At 39.8% G+C, this 24348-nt stretch overlaps 1 protein-coding gene across 7 annotated transcripts in view; it reads right to left on the reverse strand.

Moving 5' to 3' along the window:
- Window positions 1–24348, reverse strand: part of TCF3 (transcription factor 3) — a 162461-nt gene that overhangs the window by 42307 nt on the left and 95806 nt on the right. For 6 of the 7 annotated variants that reach the window (XM_077475859.1, XM_077475861.1, XM_077475855.1 and 3 more), the window contains 8 exons: window positions 13169–13271; window positions 6984–7114; window positions 6577–6691; window positions 6171–6229; window positions 5035–5113; window positions 4521–4594; window positions 2691–2873; window positions 1193–1319 (listed from right to left, as the gene is read on the reverse strand). In XM_077475859.1, the coding sequence (XP_077331985.1) occupies window positions 1193–1319; window positions 2691–2873; window positions 4521–4594; window positions 5035–5113; window positions 6171–6229; window positions 6577–6691; window positions 6984–7114; window positions 13169–13271 (871 nt within the window). The remainder of the gene's footprint in view (window positions 1–1192; window positions 1320–2690; window positions 2874–4520; window positions 4595–5034; window positions 5114–6170; window positions 6230–6576; window positions 6692–6983; window positions 7115–13168; window positions 13272–24348) is intronic. The other variant, XM_077475857.1, reaches the window with a different exon arrangement.

Raw genomic sequence — 24348 nt, forward strand, 5'->3', positions numbered from 1 at the left:
GAGCTGGTAACCGGCAATTTTTTCTCCTCACGCCCACAGAGCAAGAAAAAATAAAAATCACTGGCTACTGTCAGAGAGCCATTGCTGCCTACCAGTGCCACCTTATCAGCACACATCAATGAAAGAAAAATTACTAAATTTGCTAAATTTTATAACAAACTATGAAAAAAATCCCCCCGCCTCCCAATTGTCTTTTTTTTTGTTTGTTTAAACTTAAAGCTGAAAATTTACCTAGGCAGGAAGGAGGGTTAAGCGTTTAAAGTATGGGCTTGTTTGCATCAGAACTGCTTTTCTTTTCAGTATAAATCAATGGGAGGGCAAAAGCGGCACAAAGGACATAAAATGCCAAATCAGAAGTAGAACAGAAACACTAGAAAAAACATTTTAACCCGATCTCAATTCCAAGCTAAATGCACCTAAAAGTATACTGCATTTACTCACCTACACAACCTCTTGAATCTAAACTCCAGGCTAACTGCTAAACACACAAAGTACACATTTCGACCATTTCACTTGCCATACAATTTGTATTTCTATCCACTCAATCTTGATAGACAGCAGAGCTAGGACTAGTGACCTGACTTTCTCTAATGCAGTTAAGCAATACAGCTCGGAAACCTGTGACCTAGGGCTTTTAGTGCTGCTTGTTTTAACGCCCCCAATCTGATTTCTACAGCATAAAGAGTGGCTGATATCAAGTCAAAGTCAGGTACAAAATAATATATATTTAGGTAAATAAAATGTTTCCATATGCGTTTGTGTCTATTTAGCTACTTAGGCTGCTTTCACACTGAGGTGCTATAGCGCTAAAAATAGCGCCTGTAAACAGCCTATCCTCTCACTCTGGAGCAGTGCGCTTGCAGGACGGTAAAAAAAGTCCTGCAAGCAGCATCTTTGCAGCTCTGTGGGAGTGGGGTACACACCGCTCCTAAAGCACCCCTGCCATTGAAGTCAATGGGCAGCAACAGAAAAGTGCCGCTAAAAATAGCGGTGCTTTACCGCCCACGCCCCCCAGTGTGAAAGTAGCCTTAGGAACCCAATTAAATGCAAAAGCCTGTTTTTTCAGTGTTCGTGTTTATACTATGTATAAATTAATAGAACCATTCTAATATATTTTGAGGCAAAATTTCTCCAGAAAGGATACTGAATAATTTTGTTCAATCAATTCATAAATTTGCTTTTTTATGCTTACCGCTGAAGGCACTGCTGTCTGTTTGTCTTGTAAGATCAGACAGAGATCCTTGTTGTAGGGGTAGCGTGATTGAGTTGTGAAGCATACTGGGTGCATTTGATATCCCATCTTCTGCTTGACTTGTAGCCTAAAACAACAAGGCTGGTTAAAGTGGACCTTCAGTAATTTTTTTCAACTTCCTATTAATTAAAATGCTCTACCCGTGTTCTAACTTTGGATGGTAAAAACAAACACTTTCATTCCGCCAGTAAATACCTTATACAGCCCACTTCCTGTTTGTCTGGTCATTAGCCTAGGCTTATTACATCATGCACACCCCTCTCTCTAGTAAGTTTGCCAGGAAGGGAGGGGGGGATGAGTCATAAGAGGGCCAATGAGAGCCGCAGGGCTGGAGGTGTGCCTCTGTGTAAAGTCAACAGGCAGCAGCTGCCCAGTTAAAATAAATCCAGCCAGACTTAGTGGAGGGAGATTTCTGCAGCATATTTGGCAAGTACAGAATCACAGTATATATAAAATATGCAAAGTGGTTGGAGGGAAGCCTCAGAATGGCAAAGATGTTTTTATTACAAATTATGCGAGTAGACTGCAGCTCCTCTTTAAGAATTACAAAAAGAAGTTAAGAGTTCAAATACATTTCTTCTGTTATTATAAGTGCAAATTCAGGGTCCATGCACACTGGCTAAAAAAAATTGCTGCTTCTACAGGAGTTTTGCCTGTAGAAGCAGCTCAAGGTTATCATATGTGTCCATGCACATTAGGATGTTTAGAGGCATATTTTAAACTCAGCATTTAGAGGCAGGGAAAAAAAAAAAAAAAAGCCTCCTGGATTGCGTTGAGAGGAGTTTTCAGGCAGAAAAACACTTTTAAAGCGCTTGTACAAAGACACTTTCTGCCAAAAGAAGAGTTTTTTATTTTAAGCGCAGTGTGTATGGTCCCTTAGAATACCAGAGCGTGTAATCAAAACCTGACAAACCGCTGAAATATTATCAGATTGGCATTCAGTTTCAGAAGGGCCTGGTTAAAATGTTGCGGAAAAAAATAAAAAAATAAAAAAGGAAAATATATATTTGCTATCTGAATTTTTGAATGTAGGAATTAGAGTCCGTGCCCCCAAAATAAGATATTTCTGCTCTGGTACAGTAGATACCTAAGAGTAGAACCACCTTACTGTTTCAGGGTTCAGAAATCCAGAGCTTGAATTCCAAGTCCTGCACATTTGCCACAGGGTTTACAAAAGCATTTTACACACCCTCATGGGTATATACACATCTTTTTATATTCCCCCCCAATTGGCTGTCTGTAACAGGAATGAGGATATCGAACCCCTAATATCTCAGATAACGCCATGTCTGTTTTCAATCAGTCTATGCATACCTGCACCTGTGCAGCCCTTAACATGAAACAGTCTGCACATGTAACAAGTAGGACTCGGTTTTTAATCCATGTGTGTATATATGTACAGTATATGTATGGATGTATAGTGCCAATAAATCCTAACCATGGCATGCCGATTTGCCATTGAGAGCACAGCACTGGAAAAGTTTGCTCCAAGCACCGCCGCTGCTCCTCCTAAAAGCGCATGGATATCGTCATGGCCCCCAGAGAGAGAACCGGTCTGTCCCACAGCATGACTCCTCAAAACATGGATGGCTTCATCTAGGCGATCCTCCATCTTGTTCTGCTTTAAAAGCAAAAAATAAAAAAATAAAAAAAAAGTACAGTTATTTCATTTGTCGATATCAACATTTATAAACCTTAAAGGGCAACTCCACTTTTGTAAGAAAAAATAAAATAAAAATGGCAAAACAAAATATAGCATATACAATAGCTACAGAAGTCATACTGTAATTGATTAAAAATGACCTTTCGTTTTCAAGCTGCAGTGCTGTAATTTTCTGTAACATGCTATATAGCTACCTGGAAGTGTTCTGTACACAGATAGTGTACAGAACAACCCCCAGAAAGGTCATTTGCAGCTTGTGTGATTGGCTCAATGATTTTCCCAGAAGTCTGCCCTAAGATACAAGTCAAATTTTGGGAATCCCCTGTAACAAAAATGTAATTTTTGGGGAGATACTCTCAAAAGGGAATACACATCTAAAGAAGGCAGATTCTGCATTTTCTTCTCTAGAGCCCTGCAAGCGCAGCAGCTGATTGTGTTCATGTGAAAAGTGAATCTAACAGGCGTGATTTTAATTGTCAAGCAGCTATTTCTTCAGGAATCTGCAACAAAGTTTGGTAAAATCCCTACCATGTACATCGATCACCCAGAGGGGAATGATTTTTCTTTTTTCTCCACAAAAGTGGAGTTACTCTTTAACCGGTTCCCGACCGGCGCGCGCCGATGTACGTCGGCAGAATGGCACAGGCAGGCATATTGGCGTACAGGTACGTCCAATCTTCAATGCCGCCCTGCCATCGCGAGCGCGCCGGTCGGGACCCCCGTCAGTCCGGTCGCGGGTCCCGTGGACTCAATCGCCGCGGGCATACCCACGATCATTGTAAACAGAATTTCTCCATTCTGCCTAGCAACGCTGATCTCTGCTCCATGTGATTGGAGCAGAGATCAGTGTTCACTAAATGAAAGCCCAGCCCCCAACAGTTAGTAACACGCCCCTAGGAACACTTAACCCCTACACTGCCACCCACTGGTTAACCCTTTCACTGCCAGTGTCATTTACACAGGAATCACTGCATTTATATAGCAGTGATTGATGTATAACTGACAATGGTCCCAAAAATGTGTCAAAAATGCCCGATGTGTCCGCCATAATGTTGTAGTCACAAAAATAATAATAATAATAATAATAATAATAATAATTCGCTGATCGCCGCCATTACTAGTAAAAAAATAAAAAATAAAAATAAAAAAAAATGAATAAAAATGGCATAAAACTATCCCTATTTTGTAAACGCTATAACTTTTTCGCAAACCAATCAATCGCTTATTGTGATTTTTTTACCAAAAATATGTAGAATACGTATTGGCCTAAACTGAGGGAAAAAATGTTTTTTTTATATATTTTTGGGGGATATTAATTATAACAAAAAGTAAAAAATAATGCGTTTTTTTTCAAAATTGTCGCTCTATTTTTGTTTATAGTGCAAAAAATAAAAACCGCAGGGGTGGACAAATACCACCAAAAGAAAGCTCTATTTGTGGGGAAAAAAAGGGCGTCAATTTTGTTTGGGAGCCACGTCGCACGACCGCGCAATTGTCAGTTAAAGTGACGCAGTGCCAAATCGCAACAAGTGGTCTGGTCTTTGACCAGCAAAATGGTCCGGTCTGTAAGTGGTTAAACACAGGAAACGTTTTTATGATACATACCAACGTGTGTAATGTACCCTCGTAACTGGGCGACAGGGCACCTGGCACATTTGCTCTGGGCCACTGCCCCGTTCCTAAGTAAAAAATAAACACAGACATATTAATATGGGGAATGCAAACTGATGACTAAATTTCATTTTCCCACAGCGCATGTATGTGTCCCTTTTAACATCTGGTACCACAGTAAGAAAAGCATTTCGGGCCCGTTTCAAATAATAAAATGCTTAGGGCAGATTCACACCAGGTGCATTAGGACTGAGTTTGGTGGCTATTGTAGTGCAATCCCACCACAAGACAAAATGCCTCGACTTCTACCTGGAGGGTACAAATCGGCATCCAAATACGCAGCAGCTGGTGTGAATGTACCCTTAAATGGGAAACCATAACGGGTGTGAAGGAAAGTTAGTGATGTGAACGGGTGTGAAGGAAATTAGTGATTTCTAATAGGTGTGTAATGAAAAAAATCGTTCTAATAAATACAAACATGGAAAAAAAAAAAAAAAAAATCTCAGACCTGTCATTCCCTGAGGTGACCCCACAGGTGTTGAAGGGCTAGAGGAAAAGTTTGTGCTGGAATGATCTGGAGAATAAATCTACAAAGAAAAGAATTAAAAAGGTTTAAGAGTTATGTCCACAACAATGGGTCTCATGCATCAAAACTGGTGAATTGAAGATGGGCTCAAAAGTTAAAACTAAGCACTCAGAATTTGTGCTTAATGTTTGCATACAACTAAAAGGTGTAACCCAAATGCTGCCAACAACTATTCTGCATTATTAACAATTCAGTACCAAAATTAAGGGGATTGTTTTTATTGAGAGGAAAAAAAAAAAAACACATTACAAACATGTTATACTTACCTGCTCTGTGAAGTAGATTTCCACAGAGCAGCCCTGATCAACTTCTTGGGTCCCTCTTCTGTACTCCTGGCCCCTCCCTCCTGTTCAGTGGCCCTACAGAAAGCAGCTTTCTATGGGGGCACCCGAGCCACATCTCTGCATGTCCATTTGACACAGAGCCCTGACCTGGCCTCACCCACTCTCTCTCCTTATTGGATAGCTGACTTTGACATCAACAGCAGCTAATTGAACCGATGCTGTATCTCAGCCAATCAGGAGGGAGAATCTTGGATGGCTGAGACATTAGTTAACAATCGGTGGACAGAGAGGGACCTCTGATAAGTGTTGGGGGGACTGCTGCACACAGAAGGCTTTTAATCGTAATGCATAGAATGCAATAAGATAAAAAACCTTCTGCCTTTACAACCCCTTTAAATTCCCATAATACAAAATCTTTGTACTAATCAAATAGCCATATATTGCTTTAAAATACAAAGCTGCAAAATTCATTAAATGCAACCAACATCTAAACATCATGCGAAATATGCTTACGTATGGCAGAAAGGCTTTTGTATGTATTCCTATACATTTGTTATTAGAGGTATAGGGACCCTATAAACATTTTACCACAGAAAGTACTGCTGCTCTGAAATAACATCGTGGATTATGATCTTTTGTGGCCATTTAAGATGCAGCTAACTTTTTACTTTATATTAGTTTTCCAACAATTGCAGTGTTATCGCTATATACATCTTTTACGATAACTGGATAAAAATTCAGCTGTACATGCAATAAAAGATAAAAAGGTCTTACAGAAGCTAAAGCTTTTCCAAGTGCGTCTCCTGAGCTGCCAGTGGTATTCCCTCTGCTTCCTAAAGGAAAAAAATAAGTAATTTATACCCCAATCAGCTCATAGTACAATCAAGTGGGGTACCAACCAGACTTCATTATAATGGAACAAAAGGTAATTTCTTCCAGTTCATTTCTTTTTGATGCAAAACCCTATACTGTCCTACTTTCCAACATTTTGCAACCCACTCCCAGAAGAGAGCAATGTGCGTTTCAAAGCTTGACTTACAGTTCCAAGTAGAAGAAATAATTAATAACACACACACAATCTGTGCAAAATTTTCTATGATAGCAGCTACTAGAGCTTTAAATTGTGCTGGTTTATACATAATGGGATTACCAACAGATTGGACAACATACTACTACATACCTATCATTGTCTCCCCACTACTAATGGGGGGTGTATGCGTAGAAACGCCATACTGTGCACCAGAAGGGAAACTTGATACAGCAGGGTTCACCTCACTGGAATGCACTGGAAACCCCTAGGAAGAGAAGAAGGAGAACGCTAACAAACAACATTTAATGTTATACATCTAAAATAATCCATAATTAAGTTTTAGAAAAATACTGAATCGTATAATAAAAAAATAAATAAAAAAAATCATTACATGTTGTTCCATCACTGGAACCTTCAAAATATTGGGACCGCTCACACGTTATGTTATATTCCAATTAAATATCACATATGTAGCCCATATTTGGGAGCAAAATACTAACAATTGCTCCTAAATACTTTTGGCTTCTCAAAACAAGTGCTGTTTGGTCAGTGCTTACTATTCGTTCATGTAGACCACTGAAACCTGAGGGCTGGGAAAGAGAAGCCTGAGCGCTGCTGAGAATGGAGCCATAACTGCCTTGTCCAATACCTCCAGAAGAGGCCCACATATCAGAGGAGTTAAGTCCATCTAAGAATACAAAGAAAGAAAGAATTCATTTCTTATTGATGTAAACATTAACGTGTTACACCTGACAAAAAGTATATACACATTCCAATATAAAAAATAAATAAAAATTAAATTAAATTGAATTAAATATTAACCAAAACACTAACCGGGGGGAGGAATGTCAAGCTCTATATTTACATAAGAGCCTCACTATATAGGAGGACAGTTATATATGTTTTTTATATTTCAATATGAAGTCACATGATTAGTGACGATACGCGTAGGATTGGATTAGGAGGACACCGGAAGTGACGTCCGGAGTACGAGCGTGGAGCTCGTTCGTTTTATGCTATTTCTTGCCTATGAATTGTATGATTAAATCACCTAGAGGGGACTGCCCGTAGTATCTACACCAGCTGACAACACTGATTGCTGGAATTAATAATTGCTGTTTACCTTACAGCAGGGAGGTAAGGTAGCCATTGCACTCAGTGTGTGAACACCTTATTTCTGAGGATTCACGAGATCACCAGTGGAATTATTCTTTTGCTCACGGAGTCAGTGTATTCCATGGCACAGAGTGGATTCACATACTGCATAACTGAATACGGACTGTTTTGATGTTATAGATAGAGGCACTGTCACCCTTATCAGATATTATATAGCTTTTTACTACTATATATTTTTTTTTTTACTAATATATATTTTTTGACACTGTATGCACTTTATGTATTGAGACACATTCTGAATTTTATTGTATTTTTAGTATTGTTCTATTCTCACTGTATGCACTTTACCTTCTTATGTTAGGAGTATCCAATCATTCACATTGCACAGGACTGTATATTGCTTAGCTGGCACTGATGCACTTTAGAAGGTGGACATTTGAACTAGTTTGTAGTAGTCACATGTAGTTAATACTATTCTGTGTACTATTTAGGGCCGGTTCACACAGGGGCGACTCGTCAGGCGACTTAGCTGCCTGACAAGTCGCGTCCTGCTCTATGCAATGGAACCGTTCTAATCGGAGCGACTCAAGTCGCTCCGACTTAGAAAAAGGTTCCTGTATGACTTTTGGGGCGACTTGCATTGACTTCTATACAGAAGTAATTTCACAAGCCGTCGCTAAAGTCGGATCCCGGTCACCTGAGGCAGTCGCGCTGCAAGTCGTGCTGCCTCAGTGTGAACGGGCTCTTACTGTTAAACACATTTATTTATTTATTTTTTTGTGGATCGCAACACCACTTATTAATCTATTATACACATCTAGGGGAGGGTTTATACCCCCGTCTGTGTTTTGCTGCAACCATAGCCTTTTTCTTGCTGTTTAGTCATTGTGGAGCAAGGATAATTCATAATTATGACATTTTTTATCCCCCACTTTTCCGCCTTTTTCCCTTCCCTTGCCCCCCCCCTTTTTGCTTCTGCCCATGTACCCCTGCATGCCCAATTCATACATGCGACCTCTTGTAGGCAGATTGGGGTCACCTGTTTGACGCTCGTTTGGGCGATGCTCGTGGAAAATCCAGCTGTGATTTTAAAATATACTCTAGTTAATATTTAGTTTTCCATGTAAGGTAGGATTCAATATAATACCTTAGTTTCCTTTATATACAGGCTACAAATGGAAATAAAGCAAATTAAATGATATTGAATGCTAATGGCATGTATTTGATACATTATAGATATCCACTTTTTTTTCCCTAAAGAAGATTGTTTATATCCAATAGAGATTGAAACGCGCTGGAGACACCCCATATGGCAATCCACAGTGGTGAATTGTACATAGTTATTGTGGTATTTTGGACATACATTAGAATACTGTACACCAGAGCTCATGTTATCCTTTTAAATGTATATGGATCTCTTTTTTCACTCTTTGTTCTTCAACATGTTTTTTTGATAATAATGTGTAAAGTTAGAGTGTGTAACTGCACTTATCACACCTTTATAGTCACTCACATGAGGTATCAGGAGGGGCCATGTGAATGAGGGCTTTGTATAACTGTAGGGGTACATCTGATCTAAAACCTCTCCTCCCAACCATTCTATACACATTTCATTAAGCCATTTGATCAATTATACTACTTGGGTAAACCACCACGTAGCAAAATGGCACATGGCCACCTGTGCTACTGGGCAACAATGGCACACCTATTTGGGAAAGGAAACATTTGCAACTACAACAAATTTACAAGATGATCAAGCTGCTGACTTATGGCTATATTGCTGTGCATATTTTTTACCATAATCTTTTGTGAACACAAAGCTGGTATAAGCCATCTTGGATTCCCTTTGGACCAAAATAGCTAGTTTTTAGTGTAAAACATTCTCTAGTTAAAGGGAAACTAGATTGTATTTTTAACAAGAAAAGACTATACATTTTAGTTACATTTTTAGTTTAAAAATAACAAACGTGTTATACATACCTGCTCTGTGCAATGGTTTTGCACAGAGAAGCCCAAATCATCTTCTCAGGTCCTGTGCTGGTGCTCCTGACCCCACCCTCCTGCCAAGTGCCCCCACAGCAAGCAGCTTGCTATGGGGGCATCTCAAGCCGCTGCACTGCGTGTCCATTCAGACACAGCCATTGTTCCACCCCCCTCTCTCCCCTCATTGGCTCACTGACTGACAGCAGCGGGAGCCAATGGCCCCCGCTGCCGTCTTAGTCAATGAGGCAGTGTGCCCAGATTGCCAAGAGTCTCATGCAAATTGCTGGATCGAGATGGGGCTCAGGTAAGTATTGGGGGCGGCTGCACACAGGTTATTTTCTTTTTTATTTTAATGCATAAAATAGGTAAAAAAAAAAAAAAAACCTTCTGCCTTTAGAATCACTTTAATATTGTAATTTTCACCCTAGCATATTTTTAAGCAAACTTTCAAATTCCATATGCTTGATGTACAATATATTTAATTATTAGATATGCTGATTTGTATATCTCTATTCTGTATATCAGACTGCCTGACAAACAACTGTTGAGATAAAATCTTACACAGCAAGCATTATTTTGCATGAAGAGAAACAGAAAAAAAAAAAAAAAAAAAAACACCATTACTGTGCACCACTAATAAGCAAAAAGCATAAATTACACATGTAATGAGCAAATAGCCCTATCATAACATACATATAGAATTATAATCCATAAATAAAAAAGGACTTTTTTTTCTAGAAGTCTTGTATTTTACAGTTTAACCATTTAAGGACCAAACCTCTTTCTGAGATTTGGCGTTTACAAGTTAAACAGTTTTTTGCAGAGATTATTAGAGATATATAGATATATATAGAGATATATAGAGATATATAGAGATATATAGAGATATATAGAGATATATAGAGATATATAGAGATATATAGAGATATATAGAGATAGAGATAGAGAGATATATATATATATATATATATATATATATATATATATAAATATTTGGGGGTTCTAACACAGAGAATAAAATGGCGGTCACATGGTATTTGCGCACCTGCACCCTTAAAAATCTCACAGGTTGCATGTTTTGAGGTACAGAGGAGGTCTAGGGCTAGAATTATTGCTCTCGCTCTACCAATCGCGGCGATAACTCACATGTGTGGTTTGAACATAGTTTTCGTATGTGTTTGCTTCTGCACGCGAATGCGGCGGGAAGGGGAGTTTACTTTTTATTATTATTTTACCCTTTATTTTTTACTTTTACGCTGTTCTTTTAAAAAAAATATCTCGTCTCGATATCAAGCCAGGGAGAGGACCTGGTCGCATTTTCCGCTACCGATGGCTCCGGTAAGAGGCGGAGGGCACTGGAGAACAGCGGGAGGCCTCTCTCCTGCTGCCAATAAAAGTGATCTTGTGGCGAAACCGCTGCAGGGACCACTTTCATCTGAAAGCGGACCACTCACTGAAGAGGATACCGGGGGTTACGGTAGCTAGCTGCTGCCATAACAACGCTATCCCTCTTCAAAGCACAGACGTATATCGCCGTGAGCCGGTCTGTACGTGGTTAAAAATAACGAACGTCATATGTGCCTGCTCTGTGCAGTGGATTTGCACGGAGCAGCCCAGATCCTCCTCTTTTCAGGTCCCTCGTCGGCACTCCTGGCCTCTCCCTCCTGCCAAATGCCCCCACTGCAAGCACCTTGCTATGGGGGCACCAGAGCCGAGCTGCTGCTCTGTGTCCATTCAGACATGGAGCCATGGCATGAAGATTAAAAAAAAAAAAAAAAAGTCTGCCTTTAGAAACACTTTAAGCTGCTCATGTTGGCACTGTATAGCTTGGAAAAAAAAATAAAAATAAAATGACCCATACAATCTCTATGATTTTGTGTTTCTCTCCCCCATCAAGGGCTCCTAATCTGTAATATGGAACAAAGAATATATTGCAGTTAAAGCGGGGTTCCACCCTAAAGTGGAACTTCCGCTGATCAGAACCCTCCCCCCCCTCCGGTGTCACAATTGGCACCTTTCAGGGGGGAGGGGGGGGGGGGTGGAGATACCTGTCAAAGACAGGTATTTACACCCACTTCCGGGCATAGACTCCCATGGGAGTCATTTCCTGTCCTGCCACGCTGTCTGCTGGGACACACACGGGCCCCAGAGACAGCGCGGACAATTCCTATTGCGCTGCGCGACTCGCGCATGTGCAGTAGGGAACCGGGAAGTGAAGCCGATTCGCTTCACTTCCTGATTCCCTCACCTAGAATGGTGGTGGCAGCAGCCGAGAGCCGAGCGATCGATCGGCCTCGGCATCGCTGGAACCCGGGACAGGTGAGTGTCCATTTATTAAAAGTCAGCAGCTGTAGTATTTATAGCTGCTGGCTTTTAATATTTTTTTTGTAGGTGGAATCCCTTTAAGTCAATGAACAAGTTTACTTTAAAACTAAAAAGCAAGTCTGTTTTATTTTCAATAGGACCCCACCCCCAGAATAAATTGCTACAACAAAGCAAAAAAATAGGTTTGTGGGGGAAAACTTAGTAAAATAACTTGCCCTCAGCATCTGCATAGTAGACGACTTTCCATATTTGGGCTTCCCATTCTAAAGATAGCCATACACTGCTATACTTTTATTCAAATGTTCATAGAAAAATGATTTCTTAACACCGAGTCTAACTTCATTTGAAATCCCTTAACTTTTTGTCCAGACCTATGATAGATGCCCAGATGCATTAGGCTGCCCAAACTTTCTACAATATAGATTTTTTAGATTTACCAAAACCATATAGAATGAGGTCAAACCTAAACACTTTCAATTTGTATCCAATCAGGCAGGCCCTTGCACTACATCGTTGAAGGTAATTGTATAAGAAATGTATATAATGCAATTAAGAGAAGAACCTCGAATATGAGATTTAAGGCAATTATTCAAAAAAGATATATGAAAAGTAATATTTGAAAAGGAAAAAAAAAAAAAAAAAAAAAAAAAAAAAATTTACACAATTTATTGTTAACATATAAAAAAAAAAAAAATTAGGACAAACAATTCTATACGCATAAAAATGACAGATGAGGTAAAACATCACTATATAGATGACAATCATCCAGAAGCGAGTGTTAACAATAAATTGTATATTTTTTTCCATTTTCAAATATTACTTTTCATATATCTTTTTTGAATAATTGCCTTAAAAATTCCATATTCGAGGTTCTTCTCTTAATTACGGGTTTTAAGGATAATGGCAATTTACACGCCAAATTCCATGAGTCAAACATTTTTCAAATGTATATAATGTATGGCTAGCTTTAAACAGGTTTCATTACAATATGTATGACTCCTAACCATTAGAAGATCTGAAAGTTAGAAAACTAAAATTTTGGATTGAAACTCCATCTTTGGGATCTTGCAGGGTGGGGGCCATAATGTAATAAGACTTTGCTTTTTAGTAAAAGGTCCACTTTAAATGTAAAGCAGAAGCATGGCATCCATAATTTTCAGATCAACAAAATCCCTATTATTTATCTAAGGACAAAGTATCACAAGGAGCAACAGGGAGGATAGATAGGGAAAGAATAACAAAAGTGATGACCACAGAAATGATCCAAACCATACCAGAAAAGGGCAGCCAAATAGTGGTTTAGGTGGCGTATACTCACCAGCCACGTAGAATCCGCCCCCAGGGTAAAGAGAATTAGGTGGTTTAGAGGTATAACTTCCGCGGTCTCCGCTATATTCTTCACCTGAGTTGGAAGGGTAAACCTGTAGAATGACATGAGTTACAAAGTTAAAATATTAAAAGAAAAGTTATAATAGCCTTTCGTTATTCTTTTGACACTTCTGTTGAAAGAATTGGTTAAGTGCCTCATACAGCTAGATTGCTTTGTAAAATAAAGTTGTATAGGTTTTTAAATTAAAGATGATGTATACCCTTCAGTGAGCATGTCCCATCGTGCTCTCACTGATCTTTCACTCCCCTTCCTGCTCACTTTTGAAGAGCAACACTTCCTATTTCCTGGGATCAAGGGTGATTGGATTACATCTGCCGTTTTGGATAGTGGCCACTGTCAGACATGATTGTGTCACAGAACTAGTTGTGCAATGGGACATTTATTAACATATTCTCAGTGTGGCACACATTGCAGAACATTTACTGTAGCGATGTGGGTGGGATGGGACTAAAAACTTGTCATACCATACTTTCACATTCCTCTACAGAGCAACATAAAAAAGAAAAAGTAGTATGAAGGTCTACCTAAACCAGCGTTTAACTGTTTTTTTGGTCAAAGCACCCTTTAAAATTCTGCACAAGCTCAAGGCACCCCATTCTAAAACGTCAAGTCGTTTTCCATAATACAACATATGTAGGACACCCAATGTTAAGAAGTGATTTATTCACCTAAAGCAAATAACTTTTGCACACTGGTACTGACTAGTTTTCCAAGGTTTCTTGTCTCCTTCAGTTTTTCTCCATCACTCAGCTAATGTGACCCCAGTGCTGATGGAGAGGAGACAGGCAGACAAGGATGCTGTGCAGGCGACAGACATCTTGCTTATTAACCAATGACCTCATTGGTTGTTAGGACGGTGGTGGTTGGAAGGTCATAATGGTGCACAATAAAAACCTGTGGCTTTGTGTAACTAAAAAGGCAGGTTTGATCCACCTGCTGGCTTGTATACAATTTTGGGGCAATTTTAAGCATTTTGCCAAGGCATCCCTGATGAAAACAAAAAAAGGCACCCTGGTTAAAAAAAGACTGACCTAAAAACAATCCTTTCAAATATCTTCCATTGTGGTACATTGTCAGGCTATACAATCTGGACTTTTTTTCGCCAACAGATAAAGAAAAAATAAAAAATAAAAAGAAAAAAGGACTGTGTATGGCCATCTTAAAAAGTGGGAGGTTCAATACCAAATCTTGCAGTGTGCCGTCAAGCTGTTTTCAGAGACTGGGAACTGAGACAAAGCATTTAGAAAGCTCAAAAGTAGTAAAGCGCAAAGATCATCAGCAGTGTAATCAAACTCTTTCATACTGGGATGATCAGGCCGATTCTGCCGAATCTCTCAATTTATTTATGGGGGAAGGGAAGCACAAACTACCACTGTGCCATCTGCTCTACCATGGCACTGTGCCAACACTCAGGGCAGGTGGATACAGAGAAGAGGCATCTAAAAATCAAAAGACAACAGGGACAGCCCAAGTAAAAAATAAGCAAACACATTATTCCGACACATTATGTTAGCATTTTGTCATGGATTGGTGTGCACCCTTTGTATCAAAACGGAGAAGATTTGGACTCTCCCAGTCTGCACATTCTTTACACAAGACTACTGCAATACAGCTTCTGTTTTGCTGCATGATGCTCCAAATCACGGACAAGAAACAGAAATGGCAGCATAACAGATAAATTCTGGCATAAGTTAGATACCAATGTAAGCAAGGTCCAGTCAGAATATTTTGCTTGGGCACCGTCCTACTGCACTCAAAGTCTGGGCATAAAAGCTTTCACAATAAAACTGGATATAAAGCCACCTTGTGGGCACCAAATGTTTTTGAAAATCCAGATATTACATTGTAAAAGTAGTCATGACATTATCACTTTGTGAACAAGCTGCCAAAAATAAAATCAAACTTTACAAAAAAGGGAACACACATTTCAATATATAAAAACACTAACTTTTTTTTTTTTTTTCTTTTTTTCAAACAGCTTGGCAGGAATGTAGGATTTAGTCAAAACTATAATAAAAATCAGTAATTAGGTTTGCCGTTTTGGATAGCGTGTATGAGAAACTGAGAGGTGAAGAGTTTGATGAAAGACTCCTATAAAGAGGCCAAATGGATATACAATCTAAGAGCTACCTCCCACCCAGGCTTAAGGATTTGTTAAGCCTTAAACCTTTTCCATAGAAAGCGGTTTAGAACTACGATTCCAAGATGTCTGTTGCTAACTACTGTATTTGACAGTCATTTGCGTTTTTTTTTTTTTTTTTTTTTGGTTGAGTATTGTATTTTGTTACACGTATGTGCGTAGAAATTGAGGAAAAACAGAACTGGAAAAATTGACTTTATAGACACCACCAATAAAAAGTAATACATTTTATTAAATGCACCACATAAATATAAAAACTGAATTTAAAGATAGTAATTGAGAAAACACACAGCCAAATCTATGTCTCCAGGACAGCCATCTAAGTTAGGGGTGTAATGGTGACCACCCCAACTATTGTGGTGATGGCTAGTACAAAGTATGAATTACAGGAAGCGCAACATGTTTCGCAGGGAACCGCTTCTTCGGGAGCTTATATACAATTTCTCTGACACGGTTATGTGGGATCAAACCAAGTCAGCTTAGCTCTCCCACAGTATTCAAAATATTCTTAAACGGATAGTCCGCAAAGGCGTGAATGGAACCTCTATGTAGTATCTGAGAAGCACTTCAGTGCCGCAAAGATAATGTCACAGATAAGTCGACCATATATAGTGGATCGCTCTACAGTGCTATATAGGAGTGTCCATAAACTAAACGTCCACTAATAGCATACACTGCTGGGGTTGTGAATAAACACTCTAAAAAGGTGTGTGGTAACACCACAAGCCAGACCGCAGGCGCACACTTGGGGAGAGAGGTAATGTCTCTTAAATTCAGTTTTTATATTTATGTGGTGTGTTTAATAAAATGGATTACTTTTTATCAGCGGTGCCTATAAAGTCAATTTTTCCAGTTATATTTTTCCTCAATACTCCTTATTATGCATGTATGTAGGTCTTTAAATCTGGTCATCATGCTTGTCGTGTTATAGCTGTGACTGTGTGATACGTGTGGGCATTTGGCTGCCACTTACAGGACAGTTTTACTGGTCTGTGTGTATACGGAGGTGTAGGTGGCTCCTGTTGTATTGAGGATTCAAGGAAAAATACACATGCCTTTTCCATGTACACAAGATTTACTCATGCCAGAATTCAGCTTTAAATATCACACTGGATGATGTCACAAACATGCTAGAGGTGCCTGCACTGAAATATTCTATGTAAACCAGCAGATGGCATATGCACAGCCAAAGGTGAAAAAAAAAAAAAAAAAAAAACAACACACAACACCAACATAAAAAGCGATTGAGAAGACAAAGCTGAAAGCTTTATACCATCTAAGCAAGAGTCGCTGCTTCCTTACATATTTAAACATAAAACAAAATAGGATAACTGATATGTACATAACACAAAGACAGCAGTGAATGATGACTTAAGAAATAGGAACGTCCTCTATCCCATACAGTGATGCATGTATAAAGCACTGAGGAATTCCACTCCCCCTCCCGAGAGATCTCCAGAGCTTTTCCCAGACTAGAGGCTCAGATTTCACTGGAGCCAAATTAACCCTTCCGTAAAAAGGTAAAGCGGAGGGTTACACATTATTTCCACCTCTACGAGACAAGCAAAATTAACAAGATTGCCACATGAACAACAATACAAAAAAAAAAAAAATCACACAAAAAAATAAAAAATAAAACACACACAGTTGTAGGTTCCTCTACTCCATTTTCCTGTATGTATCATTTCCCCCCCACCAAGACTAATTGCATTGGTGGCAATGATTCACAAACACCGATATCTTTACACACTGGGCCAATTCTGGACTGCAAATCTGCAGCAACCACTCCAAAAACCACAAGTGTTACAAGTATATATTTTATTTATTTTTAGGCACATGTGCCTCGGTTTTTTACTATAAAATCAAAACATCCCTAGATTACAGGCAGGAGCTGAAGGAGTTAATCGCTACTCAGGAAGCAGTAAATCAGACAAAATCTCCTCCGCCCTTTCTCAGCCCCCTGTAAGTGTTAGAAAAGGCTGGGGGCTTGCTCCCCCCTCCAGGAGAATGAAGTAATTTCCTCTTCACTGTCTGGCTGGAAAGTGGGGTGAGGGGGTGTAAAAGCACTAGGGGAGTGGTGAGTAGCAGCAAGCCTGACACATTACTTTTACTGTGTGCTTGAATATACATAGCACCTACATTTTAGGACAAGATCTTTCACAAACACAATAGCTTGATATAAACTGTATTCTAGAGAATATATATATATATATATATATATATATATATATATATATATATATATATATATATATATATATATATATATATATATATATATATATATATATAAAAAAAAAACACAATTGACTTAAAAAAAAAAAGTTTTAAAGTTGATCATTAAAATAAAGTATTTATTTTAACAATTACAGGTACCATTTGAGATATTGAAGAATGAAGCTCAACTCCATGCATTCAGCTAAAAACACAGGACTGAATGCACACAATCTTTGGCAATATTTCAGCCGTATGAGATGCAATCTAACCAGGTTCCTAAGATTACTTTTCCCAACTGCAGTTGTGTAGGTCAACAGCCACCCCCATCACTGACAAAGTCATCCCTGCTCTGTCCTGTCAGCACATGAACATCATCTGATTGGCTACTAGCTGCTGCGCAGTGGATTACAGGTGCCAATACATCATAATCACATATCAACCCCTAATTGCCTGAATAATACATTTTTAGGATTTTTAAAAAGTTTGCACAATGAATGAATGGGGTCTTGAATACACAGTATTGCTAGAGTTCAGTTTTTAAAGTGGTTGTATACTCAAATTTTTTACTTTTACCTACAGGAAAGCCTATAATAAGGCTTACCTGTAGGTAAAAAAAATATCTCCTAAACCTGTACGGTTTAGGAGATATTACCCTCGGTATGCGCCGCTGACTGCATCGGCGCATGCGCACAAGGGGATTCTCGGCCTGAAAATCCGGCAGTGGCCGACCGGCCGGAATGAAATCTACCGCGCGCATACGTGGGAGTGACGATATCGCGGCTCCGGCCACTCACAGCGCCGGAGCCACGATACCCGGAAGAAACGCTGAAGGAGCATGTCAGCACCCTCGGCGTGGATCGGGCCAGATGTCGGGGCCTCGTTCTAAGGTAAGTATTTCATAATGAGCTAGTATACGGTGCATACTAGCTCATTATGCCTTTTGCTTTGCAGGTTTAAAAAAAATAAAAAATAAAAATTTGCGGGTTTACTACCGCTTTAAATGTATCTTGTGCAATGCTATCCTTAGGCCTTTTCCACACTGAGGCGCTTTTAAACCGCCAGTAAAACACTGTGCGCTTTTGAAGATCTTTCCATTCATTTCAATGGAGAGGGGTGTTTTTTCACCACCCTGTCAGCACACTGCCCCAGTGTGAAAGCATTCATTGATTTTAATGAATAGTTTTCATGAGCTTTTTCGGGTACTTTTTTTTAGCGTGAAAGCGCATGAAAAGCGCCTCAGTGTGAAAGGGGTTCTAACCTAGACACAGCAAGTGGCAAAATATTTTCTGGGAGTTTGGATGTAGTGTACCAATAATTAGAGGTAACAAAGCTGGAGTGTTTCTGGGGATGCCAAAATCTTAGTTGCATTAAACTGCATACCACTGCTGGCTTTGATTTTCCTGTTCATCTGCTAATAGTTTCTCCTCTCATGTAGTGATGATGGGGGTGGGGGGGGGGGTCACTCGCTCTTCAACTCTTTGATGCAGATACTGTCTGTTAATTATTGTCACAAAATAAATGTCCCTTGTCCATTCAAAGAAATCCTTATATCCAGTGAAAGGAATACTAGTTACTTTCTTTCGGAGTTGAAGAGCAAGCGAAAGCCCTATCATTACTGTATGAACAGACCTTTTACACTGATCAGTTTTGAGGTGTTTTTGGCATTTAAAAAGTGGATCGAAAATACATGGAGTAATGCATTCCTTTAAATCCCCTAGAACTCTACACACCAATGCGCTGTGGACGCTGCAATTTGGTGCATGTTCAAAAAGCACACCAAAACTCACTTACCCATTGAAATGACCCATGATGAGTTTTTGGTGCATTTTTTGGGTCACATGTCCAAGTTTCATAGGTGCAGGCTGGGAGTGAGAAATACAGAAAAACATTTTTTTTTTCCCAGTGAAACCGTGTGAAAGGGCCCCAAATATGGCCATATACTTTGTTCAGCCAATGAAAAATAATACAGAATCATCCATCCACACAAATGAGGTATCAGAATACACTGATCAGTGGCTACAGCCGATTGATGGAAATTTTTCAAAATATCACTACGACAGAGGTCAACCCAACAATTAACTGATTGACTTCTGTCGAACAGAGACCGCCTCGCAATGATAGAAATTCAAACGCTGACTGCTGAACGGACGTTATATCAGTGTATGACCAGCTTAGCATCTGAGCTGAAAAGAAAGCCAATAGTGTTATGCAGCATAATACAAGATTTTCAGCATCCCCAGCAACCCTCTAACAGCATATAACAACTGGAGACAAATAAGCTGGACACAGCAAATGTCAAAAACAGCTTTTTCCTGGAGCTCAGCTTTAAAAAGTTACTGCCAAACTACAATGCAACACTGCTTTCTCCATTATCCAGGATCAAAATGCAAACACAACAATAGGATTTAAGCAATAGCTTTATTAATGCATCCAACAATTAGAGCAAAAATTGTATTAAAAAAGCAAACAAAAAAATATGGTCAACTGTATTTAAGAGGCACACAGGTGTTTTTGAACCTTCTAGCTAAACCTTCATCAAATGAATGGTAAAAGTAGTAAGTTGGCATTATCAATACTCCCTGGAAAAAAACAGAAGCACTGCAGGGGAACTTCTGTTTTTATATGGCAGATGTACACTCACTGGCCACTTTATTCCGTACACCTTGCTAGTACTGCGTTGGACCCCCTTTTGCCTTCAGAACTGCCTTAATTCTTTGTGGCATACAGTGCCTTGCAAAAGTATTCACCCCAACCCCCCCCTTGGCTTTTTATCTATTTTGTTACATTACAGCCTTCAGTTCAATGTTTTTTTTTTTTTATCTGAATTATATGTGATGGATCAGAACACATTAGTGCAAGTTGGTGACGTAAAAATTTGAAAAATATATACATAAAACAATTTTTCAGAAATAAACTGATAATTGGCATGTGCACATGTACTCACCCCCTTTGTTATGAAGCCCAAAAAAAAGCTCTGGTGCAACCTTTTTGAAAGGCCCCAGAGGCTGCAACACCTAAGCAAGAGGCACCACTAGCCAAACACTGCCATTAAGACCAGGGAACTCTCCAAACAAGAGACAATGTTGTTGAGAAGTACAAGTCAGGGTTAGGTTATAAAATAATATCCAAATCTTTGATGATCCCTAGGACCACCATCAAATCTATCATAACCAAATTATAAGAACATGGCACAACAGCAAATCTGCCAAGAGATGGCCGCACACCAAAACTCACAGACCGGGCAAGGGGGCATTAATCAGAGAGGCAGCACAGAGACATAAAGTAACCCTGGAGGAGTTGCAGAGTTCCACAGCAGAGACTGGAGTATCTGTACATAGGACAACAAAAAGCCATACGCTCCATAGAGGTGGGCTTTATGGCAGAGTGACCAGAAGAAAGCCATTACTTTCAGCAAAAAACAAAATGGCACGTTTTGAGTTTGCAAAAAGGCATGTAGGAGACTCCCAAAATGTATAGAGGAAAGTGCTCTGGTCTGATGAGACTAAAATTGAACTGTTTGGCCAAACGCTATGTCTGGGTGATGTGTTGAGTTTGCGCCAAACACCACCATTCCCACAGTGAAACATGTTGGTGGCAGCATCATGCTGTGGGGATGTTTTTCAGCAGTCAGGACTGGGAAACTGGTCAGAGTTGAGGGAAAGATGGATGGTGCTAAATAAAGGGATATTCTTGAGCAAAACCTGTACCACTCTGTGCGATTTGAGGCTAGGACGGAGGTTCATCTTCACCCAGGATAATGACCCCAAACACACTGCTAAAGCAACACTTGAGTGGTTTAAGGGGAAACATGTAAATGTGTTGGAGTGGCCTGGTCACAGCCCAGACCTCAATCCAATAGAAAATCTGTGGTTAAACTTAAAGATTGCTGTCCCCACGCGCAAACCATCCAACTGTAGCTGGAGCAGTTTTGCAAGGAGGAATGGGCAAAAAATTTTGTGGTAAGATGTGGCAAACTCAGAGTTATGCACATTTACTTTTTTCTGTTATTTTGTCCTATTTGTGGTTTGCTTCACAATAAAAAAAAATTAAAAACACAATCTTCAAAATTGTGGGCATGTGCTATAAATTAAATGATGCAAATCCTCAAACCAACCATGTTAATTTCAGGTTGTGAGGCAACAAAACACAAAAAATGCCAAGGGAGGTGAATACTTTTACAAGGCACTGTAGATTCAACATTTTGGAAACACTCCTCAGATTTTGGTCCATAGTGACATGATAAATCTACAGCAACTGCGTGATGCTGTCAGCTGCATATCCATGATGCAAATTTCCCGTTCCAATACATTACAAAGGTACTCTATTGGATTGAGAACTTGCAATTGTGGAGGCCATTGGAGTACAGTGAACAAATTATGTTCACAAAATTAGTTTGAAATGTTTGAGCTTCGTGACATGGTGCATTATCCTGCTAGAAGCGGTCATCAGAAGATGGGTACACTGTAGTCAAAGGTGTGGACATGGCCAGCAATAATACTCAGGTAGCATTTAAACGATGCGCAAGTGATAATAAAGGGCCTAAAGTGTGCCAAGAAAATATCCCCCACACCATTACCACCAGCCTGAACCATTGATCGAAGGCCAGATTGATCCATGCTTTCATGTTTATACCAAATTCTGACCCTATCATCCAAATGTCAAAGCTGAAATCGAGACCAGGCAACGTTTTTTCAATCTTCTATTGTCCAATTTTGGTGAGCCTGTGTGAATTGTAGCCTCAATATCCTGTTCTTAGCCAACAGGAGTGGCCCGGTGTGGTCTTCTGCTGCTGTAGCCCTTCTGCTTCAAGGTTCGGTGTGTGTTGTGCATTCAGAGATTCACATTCTGCATACTTTGGTTGTAATGAGCGGTTATTTGAGTTACCTCTCATCTTGAACCAGTCTGCCATTCTCCTCTGACATTAACGAGGTATTTTCGTCCAAACAAAAGCCACTTACTGGATATTTTCTCTTTTTTCAGACCATTATCTGTGTGCGAAAATCCCAGTAGATCAGCAGTTTTTGAAATACTCAGATAATCCTGTCTGGCACCAACAACCATGCCATGTTCAAAGTCACTTAAAATACCCTTTCTGATGCTCTGGTTGAACTTCAGCAAGTAGTCTTCACCATGTCCAGATGTCTGGATGCATTGGGTTGCTGCCATGTGATTGGCTGATTAGCAATCTGTTACCAAGCAATTGAACAGGTGTGCCGAAGTGGCTGGTGAGCGTATATACTATATGTTTTTGTCTAACCATTACGTGAAATTACACAGCAGAGACTTCACTGGAGTGCAAAGTAGGCAGGGTTTAGGTAATACTTTGGAAACATGAGTAAAATGCATATAAAATGAAACGGTTATCCTCTGGATTAAGGTTTTCTAAATCACCAGCCCTGAAGTATGCATGTCTGGAATTCTGGGTCTGACTCAGAAAATACCAAAACAGGAGACAGCTATTTGTATTTTCAAAAGATTAGCCATTCCAGCATTGAGCTTCTAACCTGTTTTTCTTTTACTAATGACCTTACAAATAATGTAAAGTATATTGCAAAGACATAATTTGATAACACTTATTTAACTGAGCACTGCTCTATAGACTTTTGGGCCCCGTTCACATCTAGCAATCTGGGATCATGGGCGGAATCACCGCAATTTCAAATCACACTGCAATGCTGGCAAAATGCAGCATGAGTGTTAAGGGTATTATGCCTTTTCAATGGCACCTAAACAAGGTGCAATTTTCGCCAAAGCAGGAGCTACTTTTGGGCGACAAGCTTCATGCGATGTAGTTTGGCACGATTGCAGCGTGACAATGGCATGGCAAAACCGCAACACAGATGAAATAAGAGTTCAATATCAATTAGAAGTCCCCAAAGACTTTGATACGAATTTTTATCGGTAAAGTTGATTCAGGGAATAAAATCGATTGCTTTCTGGGGGGGGGGGGGGGGGGGATGTGAATTTTTTCGACCAGGTTAACTATGAAATTCACAGATGGCCTGTCAATATCACAAATAAGAACAACTCTGTTTTGATATTCTATTGTAGGGCAACCAGATGCACCTGAGGATGGCCTTGCTTACTCAAAATGAATGTGAAGACTTCTGGTTGTAGACTCCTTTCCAAGTCTCAGATCTGAAAAATCGGCTGATAAAGTCTACCAGAGAGTTATAAAAAACATGGAGCTGGAATGCTATACAGCAGGGATGTTGCAAGGTCTGTAAAAGATCTGGGGCTAGAGCCCATAGCAGCGGTTACCAATCTTTTTATGCCGGTGGTAAGAAATGTTTTGCAGGCAAAGGCTGGTGTTGAAGTTTCAATCATCATGGCACCATGGTTGATATGGTGTCAGGGTGATCAAGGTGCATCGTTTCTATGGTTACATTCTAATATATAATGAAGTGGTTCAACTCACCATAAAGCAGAATCAGTGGGAGCCCTGGGGTGTCGCCATATCTCCTGCCACCAAATGCAGCATGTCACTTCCCACCATCGCCTGTCACGATGCAGCTTTTTAACTTGCCACTAGATGTGGATCGTCACTTGCCACATAACCTGCCACCATTTGCATAATGTCACTTGCCATGTCACCTGCCACGCCAGCCAGTGCCCCCAAATGTGCATCGTCGCTGCATTGGTGGCAGGATGGCAGCACTGGTCCATTTAGTGAGAGGAGAGCGGAGATGCAGGGCAGGCAGTGAGAGATGATGTAATCTCTCTGCTCCCTGCAGTACCTCCGACATTGAAG

Source organism: Lithobates pipiens, unplaced genomic scaffold (assembly GCF_037356315.1).
Source record: "Lithobates pipiens isolate NorthernLeopardFrog02 unplaced genomic scaffold, aLitPip1_a1.2 Scaffold_13, whole genome shotgun sequence".
Classification (NCBI taxonomy): Eukaryota; Metazoa; Chordata; class Amphibia; order Anura; family Ranidae; genus Lithobates; species Lithobates pipiens.